General features: G+C 32.9%; 1 protein-coding gene across 1 annotated transcript; it reads right to left on the bottom strand.

Annotated features, from left to right (window-relative positions):
• Window positions 1–4,272: 4,272 nt before the first annotated feature.
• Window positions 4,273–11,862, bottom strand: LOC137733376 (mechanosensitive ion channel protein 10-like). Its single transcript, XM_068472529.2, has 5 exons — window positions 10,435–11,862; window positions 7,060–7,183; window positions 6,523–6,816; window positions 5,147–5,349; window positions 4,273–4,690 (listed from the first exon to the last, which is right to left on the bottom strand). Exons 1-5 carry the CDS (start codon window positions 11,631–11,633, stop codon window positions 4,420–4,422), a joined length of 2,091 nt encoding a protein of 696 aa, XP_068328630.2. The 5' UTR covers window positions 11,634–11,862; the 3' UTR covers window positions 4,273–4,419.
• Between the last annotated feature and the right edge of the window lie 8,077 nt (window positions 11,863–19,939).

Below are 19,939 nucleotides of genomic sequence, written 5' to 3'. Positions count from 1 at the left end.
GAGACACTTGGACCGTGCCAAGGCCGCCCCCAACAAAATAATTAGGGTTAATTTCAGTTTACTACTATTAAGTTTTACAAGGTTTTTAATATTTTAGTTTTAGTTATTTAATTATTTTAAAATTTTTTAATATCCACGTGGCGCCCATTTATTATTCACGTAAGTACCATATCATCAGTTAACAGTTGATTTAACAGCAACCTTAATAGATGTATGAAAGTGTCCCTAGATTATGACTTTATGTATCACTTTCTGGGATGAAAAAAATTTCATGTACTAAATGTTGAAAACTATGAAACTTCATATAATAAACTGAGATTAACCCAAATAAATATAACAAATAAAAATGGATAACTTGCCAAGTATTTTAAGTTGGAGGTATAACACGAAGTTGATATCTAATAATTAACAGTTATTGTGCTTCGGTACTAAAGAATAATATTATGTTATGGGTGTTTTAACTATTAGATATAATTTGCATAACCATTAATTTTTTTTTAATTTCATCTATTAATTTTTTTGTATGAATAAGTGCTACGTATCGTTAAAAAAAATTGCATTTTCTCATTATTTTCTATTACATATCAATATAAATAGTTTATATGAAAACAAAAACAAGTTTACCAATGAAAAACAATAATGAAGCACAAATAAAAGTGTTTTCCGGCGCTGAGTCGAACCAAGAAGTCAAGCATACAGTAATTCCAAGTTTTGATTTGCTACAACTAATGAGTGATGTATAATGTAATATAAAAATATATTGGTCTAATCGGATAAACGGTTTTCGTGGTGATAAGTTAATCGAAAGATGGGCTCGTGGTAAAAAAAAAAAAATTAAGATTTAAACCCTCGTGGTGTAGTCTTTTAGCAACTTTAGTCCAAAAGGAATTGTTCATCAAATGTCTGTTAAATGTAGAGGTATAAATGTACTTTAACGTGTGCATCTTCTTCTTTCTCGTCTCTTTGCTCTCTGTAATTTGTTCACTTTCTTCTATTTCGGGATGCTGTATTTTGCATATCTTGCATGTCAGCAAGCAGATAGATTGCTTCAACTGGACCAGTACATGGATTCCGTAATTTGCTCCGTCCACTACCCTGCCAGTGTTCACAGGGGAAGGTCTAGTGTAAGAAGTCACCCTACAAGCAGTGTTGGACTGAAGAATTTATAAGCAAAGGAATGTTGTTAGAGTTTAGGCTTTGGTGCAGAGGCTTGGTCAGACAACAGAAGCAGCTAATGGTGTGAATCTGTGATTATCTTGATCACAATTAGTAATGTATTAGTAGATTAAATAATAAGTATTAGTTGAGCGATCAATTATATATGAGCTCATTCTCTTGGATGTAAGCAACAAATATATTTTACAAAAGAAATTATATACAAAAAAATAAATTGGAGCTATGCTTCTTCCTTCTGTCCTCGTCTTCCATTGCCATTGATTCTGCAAATTAGAGTTGATTGGATCATATTATTTATTGAGAGGCTCTTCGGACCCACTTACAAAAAGGTGAAACTTTTGGTTGATTTTTGTTTAAAGTTATAAATTTTGATTGAAAATCTGAAGCGGGTTTTGTGTTGATATTTGTGGGTTTGCAGGATGATTTTGTTTTGAGGAAAAAAGTTGGGTGAAAGTGCTTTTGGAGTAGTTTAAAGAGTTTCGTTGGCTAACAAGAAGCCTTCTTCCAAGTTAATAAAGTAAATAATCAATTCAAACTCTTTACATATTTTTTAACAATTTTTTGATTAATTTGTTTGTGCAATTTTTTGAGCTGTTATATTGAAGAATGTACATGTTATGGAATGAATGTGGTGCGCTAATGTGTTGATTTTAATTTTTACTAAAAAGAAGGCGACTTGGTGTTAGATAAGGCGATTGATTATGGTGCAGTAGAAATTTGGATGAACAATCATGTGCGAAGAGCGTGTGCAAAGAGCTATGCTAATTTATGTTTGGCTTTCTTGAGGTGTTGCTCTATAATACAAAATACAACATACCGAAATGGAAAGAAAATGAAAATACAAAATTATAGAAAGAGAGAGAGAGCTGAGAGATGAGAAAGAAGATTGTACACACGTTAAAGTACATTTTCTCCTATATTTAACAGAAAAATCACTTTTGGATCAAATTTACTAACGGATTACAACATGAAGATTTAAATCTTAATTTTTTTACCATAAAGACTGTAAAATGAAATGACACACACCAGAAGATGTTCGATTACGAAATGATACAAGGGGAGGGAATCCATAGGCAAGGGCCCATAAACATATGAAAATCTTCCACATATAAATAAAATAAAAAATAAAAAATAATGGGTTTTTTTTTTTTAATCCTTTAACGATAAAATCAACTAGTTCAGCATTTAATAAATTGTATTTAAAAGTTATGTCAGTATGAAAAATAATGTAAACACGTATAGTAAGATTTAGAGTTTTTATCACAAATGGTTCCTGGAATTGGTCCTCAACATTAAGATGGTCTATGAAATTAAAAATTAATCAATGTAGTCCCTAAAAATAGGTATTGCGAATCAATATTTTTCTTCCGTCACAATTCCATTAAAAATTTCATTAAGTGCTAATGTGGCACATAAATTGACCCCACAAGATTTACGGGTTTTAATCACAAATGATTCCTGAAATTGACTCAAACCATCAAGATGGTACCTGAATTTGAAAATCGATCAATGTAGTCCTTGAAAATAGGTGTTGCAAATCAATATAATTCTTCCACCACAATTTTGTAAAAAAAAAAATTTGTTATGTATTGATGTGGATTTAATAATTAATTAAACAATTTGTCTAAATACTTTTTTGCACAATGGAATTTTTTTTTTCTTATAGTAGGGCATATTCCGAAGAGAGATCTCTTCCATAAATTCTCAAAGGTACAAGACATAATCCAAGCCTATATGGAAATAGTTTTCAACCAACAATAGATGCACCTCGGTCATAACCTCATTATCTCAAGGCAGACATCGTCGTTCTTTGGATCACCAAACCACCAGGGACGCGCCGAACAAGCTCTTCAAGATTAAGGTTGTGAGGATGTTGATCGCCTAAATGTCAACGGTCATGTCCCATAAGTTGTTGCCAATCGGCCAAGCCATCACCAAATGTGATATCTATCCAGGTTCAATTAGGTGAAGGGTGTTGAACTGTGTAAAGATAGGTGTATTAAGAATTTTTTTTTTTGAGAATAGAGAGCGAACGAGGTAGAGAAATGTGGATTGAGATCGGAGGTGATTGCCGGATTGGGTTTTTTGGTTGACAATTTTTATTAACTATTAAATTATTAAGCATATTTGTAATTGTTTTTAATTTAATTAGACTTGTGTGACCATTTATGTGTCAAATCAGCATATAACAAAATTGTGACCGAATGACTATATTGATTTGAGACACTTACTTGCAAGACTACATTGATCAATTTTCAATTTCAGGTACCATTTTGATGTCGCAGGTCAATTTCAGGGATCATTTGGATGTCGCGGATCAATTTCAATGACCATTTGTGAGAAAAAATGACTTATGTGGCAGGGCCAATTTATGTGTCACATCACCACTTAACAGGATTTTTAACATAATTGTGACAAAATGATCACATTGATTTGCGACATCTATTTTCAAAGACTACATTGATTGATTTTCAATTTCAAGGATCATCTTAATGGTGATGATCAATTCTAAAGATCATTTGTGATAAAAAGTGGAGGCAACGATGATGCTAAATGTGGGTTGTGGTGGTTGGAGGTGTAAACACATGTACTGTTATCTCCTGAAAAGCAAACCACTCTACTCTAAAGCAGAATTAACAACATTAACAATCATTGGATTATCCACCAAAGACCTCATATACCATCAACAACAATATCCGTCATACAAAAAATGACTTTTCTTTATAATTAAATAGTTCCATAGTAATTAACAACAAACAAATGAAACATGATTTGTATCAACTTTCACACAAAATAGAGAATAAGATAGATTTTACAAATCTTATTGTTGTTAAATTAATTTGAATTTTGGTATGATATATGAATTGAGGGACCGACGGACCGTTGTGAGAAGAGAATATCAAATGTTTATTAATTTTATGTCATATAAATATAATAAATATGTTAGAGTTAATGGTGCTATGTAACTGACAGTTCCAATTTGGAACATGAAAAAATAGGTTTGAATTTGTTGAATACTGACCAATAAGAGGAAGATTGTAAATGAAAGAAGTATATAGGAGGAGGGTTGCACAAAAAAGTCAGGATTGCAAATAGTTTTTAGTAAAATTCCAAGTGCTTGAAAACCCCATTAGTTGCATCTCCAATGTATGATTCATTAAAGTTAGGCATACAAAGGACAAACATGTCTAACATAGTGAAGTGCAGGTAAATTTCCATGGCCCTGATGGAAAATGGTAGTGACTAAGAAGCCATGGTTAACCTCCCGTTGCTTGTGTTGAATTGCGGTATGTTTACTTCTTGAGGAAGAAGATGGTACTTTATGCCAAGGTTTTGGAAAATTTTCTTTAACTCGAACACAAGCTCTGATCTTCGAGCACTCTTTTCCCCATAATTTTGATGGTTCATGGTGTGTTGAACACACAGCGTCATTTTCATCTTGTCCACATTCTCTATCTCCTTCACTAGGATTGAGTGTTTTTGGTTCCAATACTTCGGCCTGCTCTCAAGGTATCTGCACAAATTCCATGCAACATTTGTAACCAAAAAATAATTCCTCAACATATGTTAAAATATGTAATGATGTTGTAGTTTAAAGTGTTTTCCTGTGACTTTTCATAGTAAAAGACTAACAATTTTACATGTTGCATGCATGTGAGAGAAAAATATGGAATATAAAATTTAGAGAGAAGTGTGGAAGAGTTGATTTTTTTTCTTCTATTATTTGAATGTGTAAAATTACTAATCTATTCTTATTATATAAATGTTGTTTATTGCAACTAATCTATCCTTATTTTCAGAAAAAGGTTTAGCATGTGACATACATATAATTCAACGGTAACGATATATTAAACTTAAACTTAAGCTTTTATAATCAGCGTGAAATATATATATTACCTTAATAATTTCGATCATGTAACCTAGTAAAAATGGAAATATATATGCAAGGTAGATGAGATGGGTTGCTTACGATTGTATGGACTTCTTGAGTGCAGAAACATCATCAACTGGAGTAGAGACATCAATTGTGAAATCAACAGTGTCAGCCATATCTGGACTCCTTCTGAAATTACTAATTGGTTTTGTAAGAAGCACAGAATTTGGGTAGTATATTTTCTCATTGTCGTATCTTAAGAAAACGGTTGATAAAATGTTCATCTCTTCTACAATCATCTGCATAAAAATAAGTATTCAACGTTAAATTTATATCATCCTAGAGGAAATAACAAGGCCAATTCCAAAACCATGCTTATGCAATGTTTAGTATTGATAGGGTTACTTTATTTTCTTCACTAAGGGTAAATTCTAATGAATTCAGCTAAGGCATAGTGATGGAGAAATACATCATAAAAAGTTAAATAGGAGGAAAGGGCACTACATGAGCTGATCATGAGGCATGCGAGGGAGATTTTGAAATGAATGAGTCATTTATAATTCTCTTTTACGTATCTTTGTAATATTCATGTAGTGCATTTTCTAATTTCTGACATCCATCTTTTTGTGGCTATTTTTTTTTAATTTTGCATAAATGCTTGAAATTTGAAAATACCTCAACTAAACATTACCCTAAATAATTTGACGTACAATACTTTTTTCATCTCCAACATTAAGACTTGTGACAACAGATTATCCTAATTTTTGCTCAATTTTAAGCCTCATTTATTTGTAGTGCTCTAAATTTTCATTCTTTCATGAGATTATTATTTATTTTATGAAATTGTATTTTCTATTTTATTTACACCTTAGAAAACATGTATTCCTTTCCATCCCCACCCAGAACACCTTTTCTTTTTGTAAGTTATTATCATATTCACAATATTATATTTACACTCTAGAAAGTCCTGGGTCACCACAAGTTTCCATCTTTTTCGGCCAAATTTTTCAGTCGGCCAAAATTTTAGAAACCAAATGATGTAGATGTTGATGATTGAATTATTAGTTAAGTGTTAATTAACATGCTTATCTCTTATTGATGACACATCATTTGATTTGCAAATTTGGTAGTTTTAACAAAACACTTTCTGTTCATTTTTAACGAAAAATCACATTTTTACCTTTTTTCAGGTACTATTCACTACACGTTTATTTATTCTCTTTCATTAAAACTAAAGTTTTTTTTTAACTTTTCGTTAGTTTTTCTTTAAAATTTTGATCTTCCTAGTATTATCTTTACAAAAAATTACTCCTCAAGACCTTCTCTATGTACGTACCTATAATTTGGGACCGCAAGATAATCGAATTTTTTTTCTAAGAGATGAATGAAGAAGAAAGGTTTGTACAATGGGTTGTTAATATAATTTCCTAAAGAAGGTATTCCAAAAAATAAAATATATAAATATATCTGACCTGCACGCCATCCACCACACATCGATCACCAACATCGAAAGGGTGCATCACAAACACAAAGATGATGGACTCGAACATAGTTTTGCACATGTTCTGGAACATGAATCCCACAAGCAGCAGTTGAGACGTAACAACAAAGATCACCTTAGTAGTGGCCAGACCCATCACCAAAAGGCTCACCACGGTTATAATTACAATTACGACTGCACTCGCCAACTTGTGAAGTTGTTGGACAGCAGTCTTGGTATCATTCAAGGAGTGAGCCAATGCTTTGCGCTCAATATAGGCATACACCTATAAAACCCGTCAAACAATTTTAAGTTATTATCAGAAAACGAGTAATGCTATTTAGACAGACAAACTGATCTTGTTACGGACACACACTGCAATTTAATTAGCTTTGTATGTCTATATAGTTCAATGTGTGCTGTTTTGATTTCATTTAGTGCCATGTTTGTTGTCTCTTTCCTTTAATTTCTGGCGACATCATTAAATATTGACCGAGGAAATTGCTATTTGTAAACTATTGAAACTCACCACCCAATTTCTGAAGGAAGACTTCGTTATTTTTCCAGTTTCAATTGCTCCTTCAAAGAGAGGAAATATGGTGTGAGTTTCATCACTCTTCAAGAACCGTAGTAAATCTTCCTCTTCTATGTATCTGTATAAGGACGCCATAAGAAAAATATAACTTTGAGAATGGTATTCATCGAGGCCTGGTCGGTCTCAATTATCTAAAGGCTACGGTGCATAAACAAAAATATCTAATTAAAACCAAAACGTTAGCTAAATTATGATATCAATGAGTTCATGCATGCTCATTGCTCAGTATGTAGATATAATCACAATTGAAAACAATCAAGCCAAAAAGACTATTGTAAGGACTTGAAACTTAGTTAATTTAGATTATTCAGATTTTTGGCATGTTTCGAGTTCCATACCTCACTGTTTTAAGATACCATCAAACTCGATACTATATCAGTATGGTTTCTCAACGTACGTCGTTGAGCATGCTTAAATTTTAACAAAAACTAAATAAATAAATAAGGATAATATTAGGAAGAAGAGTCAAATAGATAGATAAATAGACACATCTAATTTCTTTTATCTGCCACTTAGTATGACGGTGTAGTGGTATTCCACTTCACTTATAAGTGAAAGGTCTTAGGTTTGATTATCGCTAAAGGTAATTTTGAATCACATTATTGCTAGCTCATTGTGAAGTTAAGTTGACCCCCTCTGCTTTAGTGTAAATAATATTGTTTGTTAAAAAAAAAAATTCTTTTATTAAGCATAATGATGCGAATTGGACTTTAATGAGTTCAAATATGCAACTTAATTAAAATTTTAAACTAAATTTTATAAACCAAATAATATGAATTATGATGATCGAATTATTATTTAAATATTTATTAATATATTTATTTTTTATTAATATTATTCAATAAATAAATAAGGGTACAGTTTTACAGAAAAGTAGTGCATCTTTCAGTGCACCGCCCAACTCGTGTGTACAGGTGTGCCAGCTGTGTGCCATTTATACCCATAAATCGCAACGGTGCTCAAGGACGCACGTTGAATGATAAGGGTTTATACCCACAAATCGCTATTGTGCTCAAGGACGTACGTTGAATGATAAGGGTAGATGCCATGACCACTACTGACATTTGGTAGTCGTGGGTAGATGCCATAACCACCATTGACATTTGGCAGTCGTGAATTGTGAAAGGTTTTTACTAAAAAATAGTTTTTAAAATTAGTATAACTTTTAATTTTAGTTTTTTAGATTTAAAATTAATATAAATGATAATTAAGATTGTTCATCGTCAATTATTTTTATGCTTTTGTGAAAAATTTCCGTTATATTAAACAAACACCAGTTCAAGTGGAGTGTTTATTTTGACAAAACACCCTTAATTTACCAAAGATATGACCAAAATGATTGACGGTGGACAATCTCAGGAACCATTTTTATCAATTTTAAATCATAGGAACCAAAGTGAAGGATTATGTGAGTTTAAAAATCGTTTTGGCTAAAATACTGAATTATGAATACAACGAGTGCCCTTCTTATATGTACAACACTACAACTAATATATTGCAAGAAAAATCCCTTTATTTCTGTATATTGAAGTAATTGTGCTATGGCTCCAAATTAAAAGGGCATAAAATTTTAATCAAACACACTACACTTATTGATTAAATAAGTAAGAAGCTCTCAATTAGGAGGCTCTAAGATTTCTTTGTATCATCATTACAAGCAGAGAGCACACATTTTGTGTATGCGAACAATTTCTCTTAATAAGTGCATATTTTTTTTTAAATATTACATAATTACTGTTTTGTCCTCTTTATGTAAATATTGTGTATCAAAAGTGAGGATAAAATTGAAAAAATAAGTATATGATTGTCATTTTCTCAAAAAAAAAAAAAAAGGTAAAATAGGAAAAATAGGGATATGATTGTCATTTTGTTAAAAGGTACAAAATTACTATTTTGCCCTTCTTTTGTCAATAGTGTGTATCAAAAGTGAGGGCAAAATTAAAAAAAAAAAAAGGGAAAAAAGTTGACAAGGAGGGTTCTCTTAATAGAATACTAGCATATGAGCACACACAAAGTGTGTGAGAGAATTTTTTATTTTTTTTTTTGAAATAGAAGGAGAGAGGAAGAGAGTGATAGAGAATGTGGGAGTGGGAAGTTTTTTTTAATTTTAATTTTATATATTTTATTTTATTTTTTATTTTTTTATTATTTTAATTAGAGATATGTTAGGAGTAGGTGAGGCTTTGAAAAAAAAAATAGCAAAATTTGGTTATGTGAAATTACATTTCTGCCCCATATTTCTTATTCATGTTCTGTTTTAATTAGAAGGTTAAACTGATACTTTTATAGAATTTTGATTGACAATGAGTGTTTTATTAATTAGTAGAGATCATCATTATATAACAAGTGTACTCATAAACCAAGTCTAGTTAATGCATACTTTTGTAGGCTAAAAAAACTTAAAAATGAGACACCTTTTGAGCCTCAGTAAGATTTTAATGTGGCATATATACTGTGTTCTGAGGGCGCCAATATAATATCACACAATAGAGCATATTATGTCTAATAAACATTCAACATTAAAAAGAATTTGAAATCAAATTATAAAAGACAATACAACATCTCAAACCGTCTAATAAGAGAACTGTTTGTATACAAACAATAAATTTATTGTTTTTGTTGGCCAGGCATAGAAAAACTATGCATAATAATTTTATGGCATGTATACTTATAAGAAATGGAATTTGAAAGAATATGTATCATTCTTATTTATGTGTTCACTAACAATAATGTGATTGAAAAAATAAATCTGTCCCAGCATGGCATAGCATTAAAATGAAGGTGTGTATATCCCATTAATATACATGGATTGTTTATCTCATACCCATTCTTGTTCATCTCTCATTTTTTGTAAGTAAGCATGTCGTTATATATGGTAAAGCATAAAAACATTATCAATGGATGTGTTAAGTGACACTCGAGGGTTTCATATTTGAAAAGTAGTCCATTAATCAAGGAGATAACTGGTAGAAGGGACCGTATATAAAAAATTAATCAAGGAGATAACTATGGATCAAGCATGTTCATTTCATGGTCCAAAATTGAAAAAATAAGCAAAAGTAAGAAAGCGACCGTGTATATATATATATATATATATATATATAAATAATTATTTCAAATGTATGATGAACCATCAGTAGTGTCTCAAGCACTTACTATATATTAAGTGATAAAAATAATAAAGAGGGTTGGCGTGATATCTTAATCTAGTACTCATTGAGGATGCACCATATGCTATTTTAAATATGTAAATTATTAAGTGGAAGTAAAAGTATATTAGCTAGGGAAAGTGAAAAGTGAAAAACTTACTTAGCACCAGGCTTGGCAACGTTCTTGAAAATCCTTCGACCACTATTTCTGGCCTCCCATTCACTTGTAATCTCCGACTCTGCATTTCCAAAATCATTTATAGTTCTCGAAATCGTGGACAACCCCGAAGACTTAACGTAGTTTACAAGCCTCTTCACGCTCCACGCCGTTGCTCTTCTCGTCATGCTTAACCTTCTAAGCTTGTCCATGTCAATCCTCCTCGACCCTTCTCGCCTATAAGACCTTGAAACTGGATGAGACTTGTCTCTCAGCCTTGCGGGCAACGACTTCGAAGCCTGAAAACGATGATTGGGAAGCTCCCTTTCGTCCTCGTCTAGTGGAGGCCCAGATAGGGTTTCCAAAATATAGTGGTGGAAAACACTCTCTTTCATGCGATCAAAGAATGTAGCTACATGAAACGAGGATGCCAAGACTTTAACAAACAAAATCTTAAGCAGCCATATCGTGGCTCCTATTAGCACGGCGATAAGAGCACGAAAGACTTTCTTGAGGACCTTGCTGTGCTTGTCAGGGAACATGATCGTCCAAGCAACTAAAACAAGGCCTAACCAAGCACAATTTTGGAAACTCTTCCTCAAACCAAACACAAAGTAGAGTACCTTTTCTCTAAGCATGAAGTTTCTCTCTATGAGAAAGACAAGAAACCCCACAACCCAACCAGAGACTAAACGCCCACAAAACAAAACCATGACCATTAGACACCATTTCCATATCTCCAAATCCCATTTCACTTTATTTTTCAGAACATCTAGGGTTAGGGAGCATACCAAGCAAGTCATTATTATGAGAAAGAAAGTCCACTCAATTACAGCTCGCTTGTTTATCTTTCTCTTCCTTCTCTTTCGGTGCTTTCCGTGCTTGCCGTCACCATCTTCATCGTCTTCATTTTCGTACCAGTCTTCATCGTCATCTTCATCCGTGGACGAGTAATTTTCTTGGGATGGGTTTAAGTGTTGGAGTTCTTCCGATTCGAGAATTGTTCGTGGTGGCAAAGGGTACTTAATCTCCTCAAACCGTGACCGGGGCTTCGAGAAGTTTAGGCGTCTAAGGGTTTTTGCACTTGGTAAGGGTTGTGGGATTGAAATATTTGAGTCTGGTTGGGGTGACTGTTTGAGTTTAGGGTTTGCTTGGTCTATGGTGACTATCACATGCTCTGTGTTGCTCTTCTGGACCTCCATGGCTTGCCTTCAACTCTCAGAAAGAAAAAAGAAAAAAGAAAAAAAACAAAAGTATACTTGGATGGAAGACTGGAAATCTGTTGGGTTCCCTCTAGGATAAAAGATTCAAGAAGAAAACATCATTGATCAATGGAAGCTAGCTGTTGTTCTCTCTCTCTCTCTGACACTCTCTCTCTCTCTCTCTCTCTCCACTAAATATTCTAGATTGTAGATGAAGACTGCAATTCTCATGTTTTACTTATGAATCATTACTTTAATTTTGTGGGGAACACTTTCCCATAGCCCAACATAGACACCGCTCCTACAGAACAGAATTGGATACATGGCAGGCTAAAACCACAACAATCATATCCGCAACCTTTGATATGTACGAAGAAGTTTTAGGTCATATGTATATAATATGTACATGTATATGTGTATATACATGTATTGGATTATCAAATTACTACCAAAAAAAAATTATGGGTGCGACAAAATTTTAGCCAACGAAGACAATTTTGTTGGGAAAATACCCAATGCGACGAAATTTAGAGCCTGTCGCCTAATTGTATATGGGCTAATAACCTGATGCGCGCGGTGGAAATTAGTCGATGACGAACTCGTCCTTAGAGGAACTTCAAGGCGACTATATTTGATTGCTGTTAGAGGTTCTAAAAAAATAGGCGGTCCTATTTCCCCTCTTACGATGCTAATTGAATGAACTATTGAATGGATTACTTGAAGGGAAGCTGAAAATAGAAAAAGATTTTAGTTTACTCGGAACTCGGGGATATATAAGTAGAGGGAAATTTTATTTTTCAAGTGCCCCTCCACTTATATAATGACAGGTAATATACCACTCTGTATTCCAGACACATTTGAAATATCTTTCCTGAAAATAAACTCCTCATGCATCCCTTACGATAATTTTTTAAACAACCCTCAAGATATATATATATATATATATATATATATATATATATAATAAAAAACAAGGATTAAGTACCTAAAATCCCTTACTTTTTTTGAGTCATTCCAAATTGGTTTCATCCTTTTTTAAATATTCCAAACAAGTACCAAACCTATTGAAAATGTCACATTCGTTAAGCCCCAGTCAAAAATTTGTTGATTTTTTTTTTCAAAAATTATGTTAAATTAATTAGCTTACTTTGTCTTCCAAATCAATAGAAAGTCATAGAAGCATAGCCTTCACCAACTAACGGTTCCCACCATGCCATCAACTCCAAATCCAACGGACAACCACTAACTCAACCCTACAACTCGAGTAGCCAACATCAAGAAGAAGGTCATTGAGGTTGCTAAAATGGTATGGATTGCCATGATGCAACCACCACCATCTTCATTGCCCACAAAGAACTTTAAGTTTTATGAGCCGAGAATCGACAAATGAAAAAAATCACATGAGCACAAACAAACTCCTTGAAACCCTATCTAAATTCTTAATCATTTTCTTTGTTAAGACACCGTCCTCATGATGTAATTTCAATTGGGGTCCATTTTTAGTTCAATTCAATGCATTATCTAGTTGATCATTAGATTCCATATTATATCATCTATGTTGAAATTTGGATATTGAGGCAACTAATATTAATATTGTCCATGATATACCCAGTTGGTGGATTTTGAATATAATTCATGTTTGAAAAATTAAATGGGGCTTAACGGATGTGATCTGTTTAATAAGTTGGGCACTTGTTTGTAATGTTTAAAAATGTTGAGATCAATTTGGAATGACACAAAAAAGTTGTAGGGTTTTAGGTACTTAATCCTAAAAAACCTCATGATAATTATTTTTGGTTCTTATTTAAGGACAAATAGTAGCTCAACCGTTTATAAGTTCTTGCATGGTTTGATCTCTCACTGATGTGTGATTTTGTCCTCACATTCTCACACATCTCTCACGTGTGATGAAATTTCAAGTCAAAAACATGGAGAACACAAATGGAGTGACATGGAGCAGGTGTGGCAGTTGGACTTCACACGTGGGCCAACCTGCTCTGGTATCATAAAGAAAGTTGTGATTCTACCATAAAACGAATTAAAAATATGAGAAATAACTTAACATCTTATAAATCATTATATGATTTGGTCCCTCACCAATGTGAGACTTTATCCTCACATTCTCACACCTAACTCTTTTCACGCTGTAAGTGGATTAAAGTTAACAAATGCACGTAATAGCCTGCAGAATTTGACGGTTCCACCTCATCTCCAGTCTCCGCCCCCATCGACCACTGCAAATCGACATACAAATGTGAAGTTCAGGTATTTAGTATATACACATGTAGTACGTTTAGCATCGTTGTTTTTTGGTTTGGCGCACAAAAACTTTATTAAAAGTTAGTTACCAAAGTTAAAAAATATTTACTGAATTGAAATTCACGCTAAAGCAGCTCCCTTTTCCCTTTCATGGTTCATTCCAATGAATGAGAGTCTTTTTTGGATTTTTTTGTGAAGATTTTAAGAATTCTTTAATCATAATAATTCATCGTACATTATGAAGTTAATTTTTTTTCAAGTATTGTTTATATTCAATTTAAAAAAAAAAATTTAAATAATTTTTAACCGCATAATATACAATAAATGAATGTAATTAAAGAATCTCTAAAATCCTCGTAAAAAAGATCCAAAGATATCGTCTTCCCATCCCATTACGAACCATCTATTAGATTAGATGATTTCTAATATGCAATATTAGTCAACTAAATGATTTGTTTCCAATTGTCACCTCAAAAGAAGAGAAGCTTCTCTGTCGTCCTGTCGAAGGTTGGCAACGCTTTTTGCCACTTCTCCATTATGTTCTAGACGATGAATAAAAATAAGCATTAGTATCGACCACAGCAACTTTTTGAAAATCGAATGAAAAACAAACACTTCAAATATTTATTTACTATAACTTATTCCATCATACTACGTGATTAGTTCCAACAACATCTTTGAGGTTTCATATCTCAGTTATTATATAGGGCCAAAATTTATGTTTTCCAACTCAAAGTCTCAAAAGTGTGAATGGAGTCAGATGCGTTTGATTATGACGTACCAAATCTACCGATTGCATGTCGTATTGCTGAGGACGTCTTTGTGATGATTGATGAGGCCTATGAGTTATAATTACTTATATGCAGTAAGGTTATTTTTATTTTACATCTAATTTTATGATTTAATGATATTAATTTATTCTGTTATATATTGTATAAAAAAATTACCTTTATTTAAAAATTCTGTTCAATGAGGTTACCATTTTATCCGCCACAAAAATAAAAATTTAGAATTTATCATTGCTTTTGCTTTAATTTGTCTTGCCTTGCCCTTAACTTTACTTTTGTTTTGCTTTTTTTTTTTTTTTTTTTTTTCTTTTTTTTCCTTGTCTTTGCTTTATATTACCTTTCTCTTGCTTCTGCTTTTGCCCTAATTTTTGGGGATTTTCGTGTTTACCTTGCCATGCCGCGATCTTGCTGTGACCATGCTTTATTGTGAGTATGTGATCATGCCCTACATACTAGAAATTATTATTTGTGCGATGAAAGTTTGCTTTACGGACAATATTTTGTTGGCAAAGTAACTTTAAGCGACGAAATAAAAAGTACTGTCGCGCAGTTTTGAGTTTTTTTTAGACTTTAGGCGACGAAAAAATTCGAGGGGCAAAACACACTTCGTCAGGAAAATATTTCGCGCCAAGGGACAAAATTGACAAGTATTATGCCATCTTTTGCTCAATGAAAAGCAAGTTTGTCGGTGGAGGTAATTTGCTCAACAGAAAAGTTTGTCTATTAAAATGAAAGTATTCGTCGAACAAAGATATATTTTAGGGTTTAGGGTTTATAGTTCGTCTGGCAAAGTGAAGATTTTGTTGGGCAAAGGTGAGGGACATTTTCGCATATTCGATTTCTTTGATGCTTTTCAGTCTGTAAAATTAACTTCAACAATTCAACTGTCAATGTACTCACCCAAATGCCAAAAGTGCACCTAAATTCAACAGTTCCTTCGATTCCTTCGTTGGTATATACTCTGAAATGGCATATGCCAGAAGTCACCCAAATGCAAGTTTTCAGGATTAGGTAACGAGAACTGCTTTCCTTTTCTTTTTTTGTTCAAAGCCTTAAAATCCCAATTACTCAAGCAATCAAATAATTTGAGTAAAAAATTGGAGGCATCTCTCATATCAACTCTCAAAGATCTAAAAAAATTGCAGTTTGAGGTTACTTTATTAGGTGTAGTTGTATGATTATATTTTTTTTGTTTGGTGTTTTATTTTCTTCTTACAATATCGATTTTGTCTAAGCCATTATTTAAAAGTAGATTACATAATATGCATGATTTATGGGTCAAAGCAAGGGCCGAGCTAGATATGGTAGAAAGGTAGGGTTCTGAAAAACGCTAGACACTAGTCGGGCGGCGGGCAGAGGTTTAGTGTCTAGACAGCTAGATGAGTGCCTAGGCAGCCTAGGCGGATTTATGTAAATTTATTATATATCTTGTAAATAATTGTCTACTTACACCTAAAAAAAATTATACTTGTATGGATAATAAAAGAATGATAAAATGCAAAAGTAGAAGTAGAAGAATACACAAAGTATATGCATCAAAAAAGTTCAATATTTAAAAAACACTAAGCATATAATCACAATGAGGATGATTCTTGGATGATAGACTAAATTCTTCTTGTTCGCGATCCTTGCATTGGATTGGATATAGACTAAATTATTTAACCTTGTTGTATCTACTTTATTTCTTTTCTTTGTATGTATCCCCTCAAAAGTGTTCCAATTCGTTTCACTATTGGATGAACTTGTAGTAAATCCATAATTTACAAATTAGGTACACCATTTCCATAAGTATACCACCATGAAACCAAAAAATAAAAAAACACACAATAATAAAAAAATAAAAAAATAAAAACTGCCTAAGCGCCGCCTAGGACTGCCTAGCCCGCCTAAGACCGCCTAGCTCCAGACTGATTTTTCGAAACGATTTGCCCTAAATCGCAGAGGGTCTTCACCGCCTACTACCTAGGCTAATTTTTAGAACACTAAGAAATAGTGATCTAATATTGCATGTTATCTCTTGAGATGCGGCGTTGAGGGTGTATAAAAAGTGTAGTGGCACATGGTCCCAAATTTATGAAGACCCTAAAATTTTTTTCATCCTCCTACATATTATGTATTAATATAAATTTTCTAATAAAAATATTTTGACTGAAAAGAAAAAAAAAAAAAAACATGATCATATAATTTTGTCTATATTACAATTGATTAAGTAGAGCCAATACTTAATATTTTAATTTTTCTCTTTTCTTTAAGAAAAAAATTGTGCATTACTTTTTTTCATTTTTCTCTAGCAATAAAAAAAATTAACTTGAGTAATTTTTTTTTCTACAACCACAAGCGTATTTCCATATATCTTTTTTAGTCTTGCTCCCTTTTTAATGGATGAACCTTTTGTCATAATTTGATGGCAATTAGAAATTATCCATTTAGTAAGAGTGAGATGCTTATTTCAATTAAGTTTGAATATTGATTGTTGAATTGTGTATGAATATATTGTTCCAAAAAATATTATTACTTTTTAAATACATAGGACCTTATTTTAGGACAGAGATTCCAGCTGGATCTCCCCCACCAAGTCCTAAGGATCTGGAGATCCGGACCTTTGAAATTTGATTCAACAGCTACAATTATTATCATTTTTAGAAGGGCCTCCCTATTTATAGCCGTTGGATCAAATTTTAATAGTCCAGATCTCCGGATTCTTAGGATTTGATGAGGTGAGATCCGTCTGGGATCTCTGTCCCATATTTTATTCGCATAGGGGCCCCCAAAATGTGCCCTGGTTGTCTTACTATCACACGCCGAAAAAAAAAAAAAAGTTTCATACATGTATAAATGTTTTGAGGACATTAATTTCATTATATTAGTATTTGATGGGAAACAATTTCCTACTAATTACCAAAAAAAAAAAAAAAAAAAAAAAAGGAAAAAAGAAAGCATCACATCTGTAGCTATCAGGGCCGGCCCAGGCCTAATGTGGGCAGGGTGTGTAAGATCCCACGTCACCCAGGGGTAAAGATTTTGTAAGCCTTATATGTACATTCCCATCTCTACCTAGCACGAGGCCTTTTGGGAGCTCACTGGCTTTGGATTCCATAGGAACTCCGAAGTTAAGCGAGTTCACACGGAAGCATTCCTAGGATGGGTGACCCACTGGGAAGTTCTCATGTGAGTTCCTAGAAACAAAACCGCGAGGGTGTGGTCGGGGCCCAAAGCGGACAATATCGTGCTACGATGGAGTCGAGTCTGGGATGTGGTGAGGGCTCGGGCCAGGATGTGACAATATTTCGACATGGTAGCTTAATATCAGGAGATACATATGCAAACAAAGCCTTAATTCCCTCATGTTCAACAAAATTAAAAGGAAGATTATGCTTGATGATTGCCTCTACTAATAAGCCACGGAATACCAGAGGATCAAACTTTTGGGAACACAATTCAGATGCTGACATAAACAATTCAACATTATTCTTTGCAGGGCATGTATTCAAATGTCTTTTCATATTTCCTGTCCCATGATGACTATCATCTATTACTACTTTCTTACAATCTTTGCATTGAGCATGATATTTACCATCTTCAAAAATAGTATCCAATTTAGTGAAAGTGTTCCAAACAGGAGATTGAAGTTTTCGCTTACCTAAATTGATTGTTCTAGCCTTTTTCTTTGCAAAACTTGTATTTCTATTGTCTATACTTTCGCTTCCAAGATCTCGTTCTGTTCCCATTATAATCTCCACGGACTTCTCATTGTTTACTGAATCTGAATCTTTAGCATCCATTGCTTCTGAAACAAAATGGGTATAAATTAATTAATAGCTTTTTAAACAGGTTGGATATTATATTACTAACAGTAACAATGGATAATACTAAGCAATAACGCATTCAGCATTAGACAAGATAATGTTCTGTTCAGGAATAAAGAGGGAGAAATACTTACGTAGAGAAATAAAGAGGAAGTGGTCGTACGACTGGAGGATGAGAAGATCGTGACTGTCGAATTATAGCCTTTTGGAAGAACAGACGGTGGGAAAGAGGGGCTAGGAAGAACAGACGGCGCCGTAGCGGGTCAGGACTCAGGAGAGACAGAGAGGGTTACAGGAGGGGAGAGAGAGAGGGATTAGAATTTACTATTTAGGGCTGGGAAACCTGGGCTCAGTGGGCTGGCTCAATGTTGTTAGTGGCTTTTATTTTGTTTTATTTTTTTGAAGACTACTAGTGGCTTTTGTTTTGATTTGATCAGATCAGCGAGTTAGTGACCACTGAGTCATTGACCAGTTAGAGTCAGATGGAAATAATGGAAAATATAAGGGGTTTTTTGTCCAAAAAAGTTCTAATAATATAAGTGAAATAGAATCCAACGGTACATATTTATTCTCATTTATCTTACGACTGTTATTTAAGTAAAGTCTTTAATAGTTTTTTAATTAATGTAGAAGTATAAAAAATATAGAAATTCGAAATTCGCTACTATAATCATATAAATCATAGATCAAATTTTAACTGTTGATTGTTGTTTACATTTACGCTTCATTTTTCTCATCAAATTTTGTTTTTTTCAGATTTTCTTTTTTGAAAACATGATCTATTAGAGGATGCCAGAAGATGAACGGTTGGGATCGTTGATATTATGTTCAAAGTTTTACGGTTACTGAAAATATTGCTTGATGTTTATAAAGTTTTTACAAACTATATGACATCGACTCATATTTCAGTTAACCATAAATATCGAAACGTGATATTAAAGATATGAACTGTTCATCTTCTTACATCCGCCAGATGATCATGTTTTTAAAAAATAAAAATTTAAAAATGAAATTCAGTAACAAAAATAAGGCGTAAATGACAATCGACGGTTATATATAAATTTAAGGTTTATCGATTATAGTGTTGGATTTCGAAGCTAACACCTTCATGAAAGTTGTAAAGCTTGTTATTATGAGTGATTGTATATATTTTTTTTTACATTTTTTACACTTCTACAATAATTATTATTAATTTTCTTAATTTTGCCCTCAAATAAAAAACATTATTCATGAGGATTTGGAAGATTTTAAAAATCTAAACGATAATGTAAGTGTAACCATTATCTACTTGTAGAGGAATAATGGTGAATCACAAGTGTTTATATATTCTTTCACATTTTTCATACTTGTATGTGTGTCTTCTTAGTTTATTTTAATTTTGGACAACAACAAGTTAAGTAAAATTTATTATCCTAGGCTTCTCAGGGGTATTGAAGTGGGCCTAGCCCACGGT

Source organism: Pyrus communis, chromosome 7 (genome assembly GCF_041283825.1).
Source record: "Pyrus communis isolate YQ-2024b chromosome 7, ASM4128382v1, whole genome shotgun sequence".
Lineage (NCBI taxonomy): Eukaryota > Viridiplantae > Streptophyta > Magnoliopsida > Rosales > Rosaceae > Pyrus > Pyrus communis.
This window is presented reverse-complemented; position numbering and strand designations above follow the sequence as displayed.

Excerpts from the sequence above, each read along its gene's own strand:
- LOC137733376 (XM_068472529.2), bottom strand. The coding sequence starts at position 11,633 with ATGGAGGTCCAGAAGAGCAACACAGAGCATGTGATAGTCACCATAGAC. Across the intron at positions 6,817-7,059 it reads CTTCCTTCAGAAATTGGGTG|GTGTATGCCTATATTGAGCG; the intron begins GTGAGTTTCAAT and ends CGGGTTTTATAG. Across the intron at positions 4,691-5,146 it reads CTCAAGAAGTCCATACAATC|ATACCTTGAGAGCAGGCCGA; the intron begins GTAAGCAACCCA and ends GAATTTGTGCAG.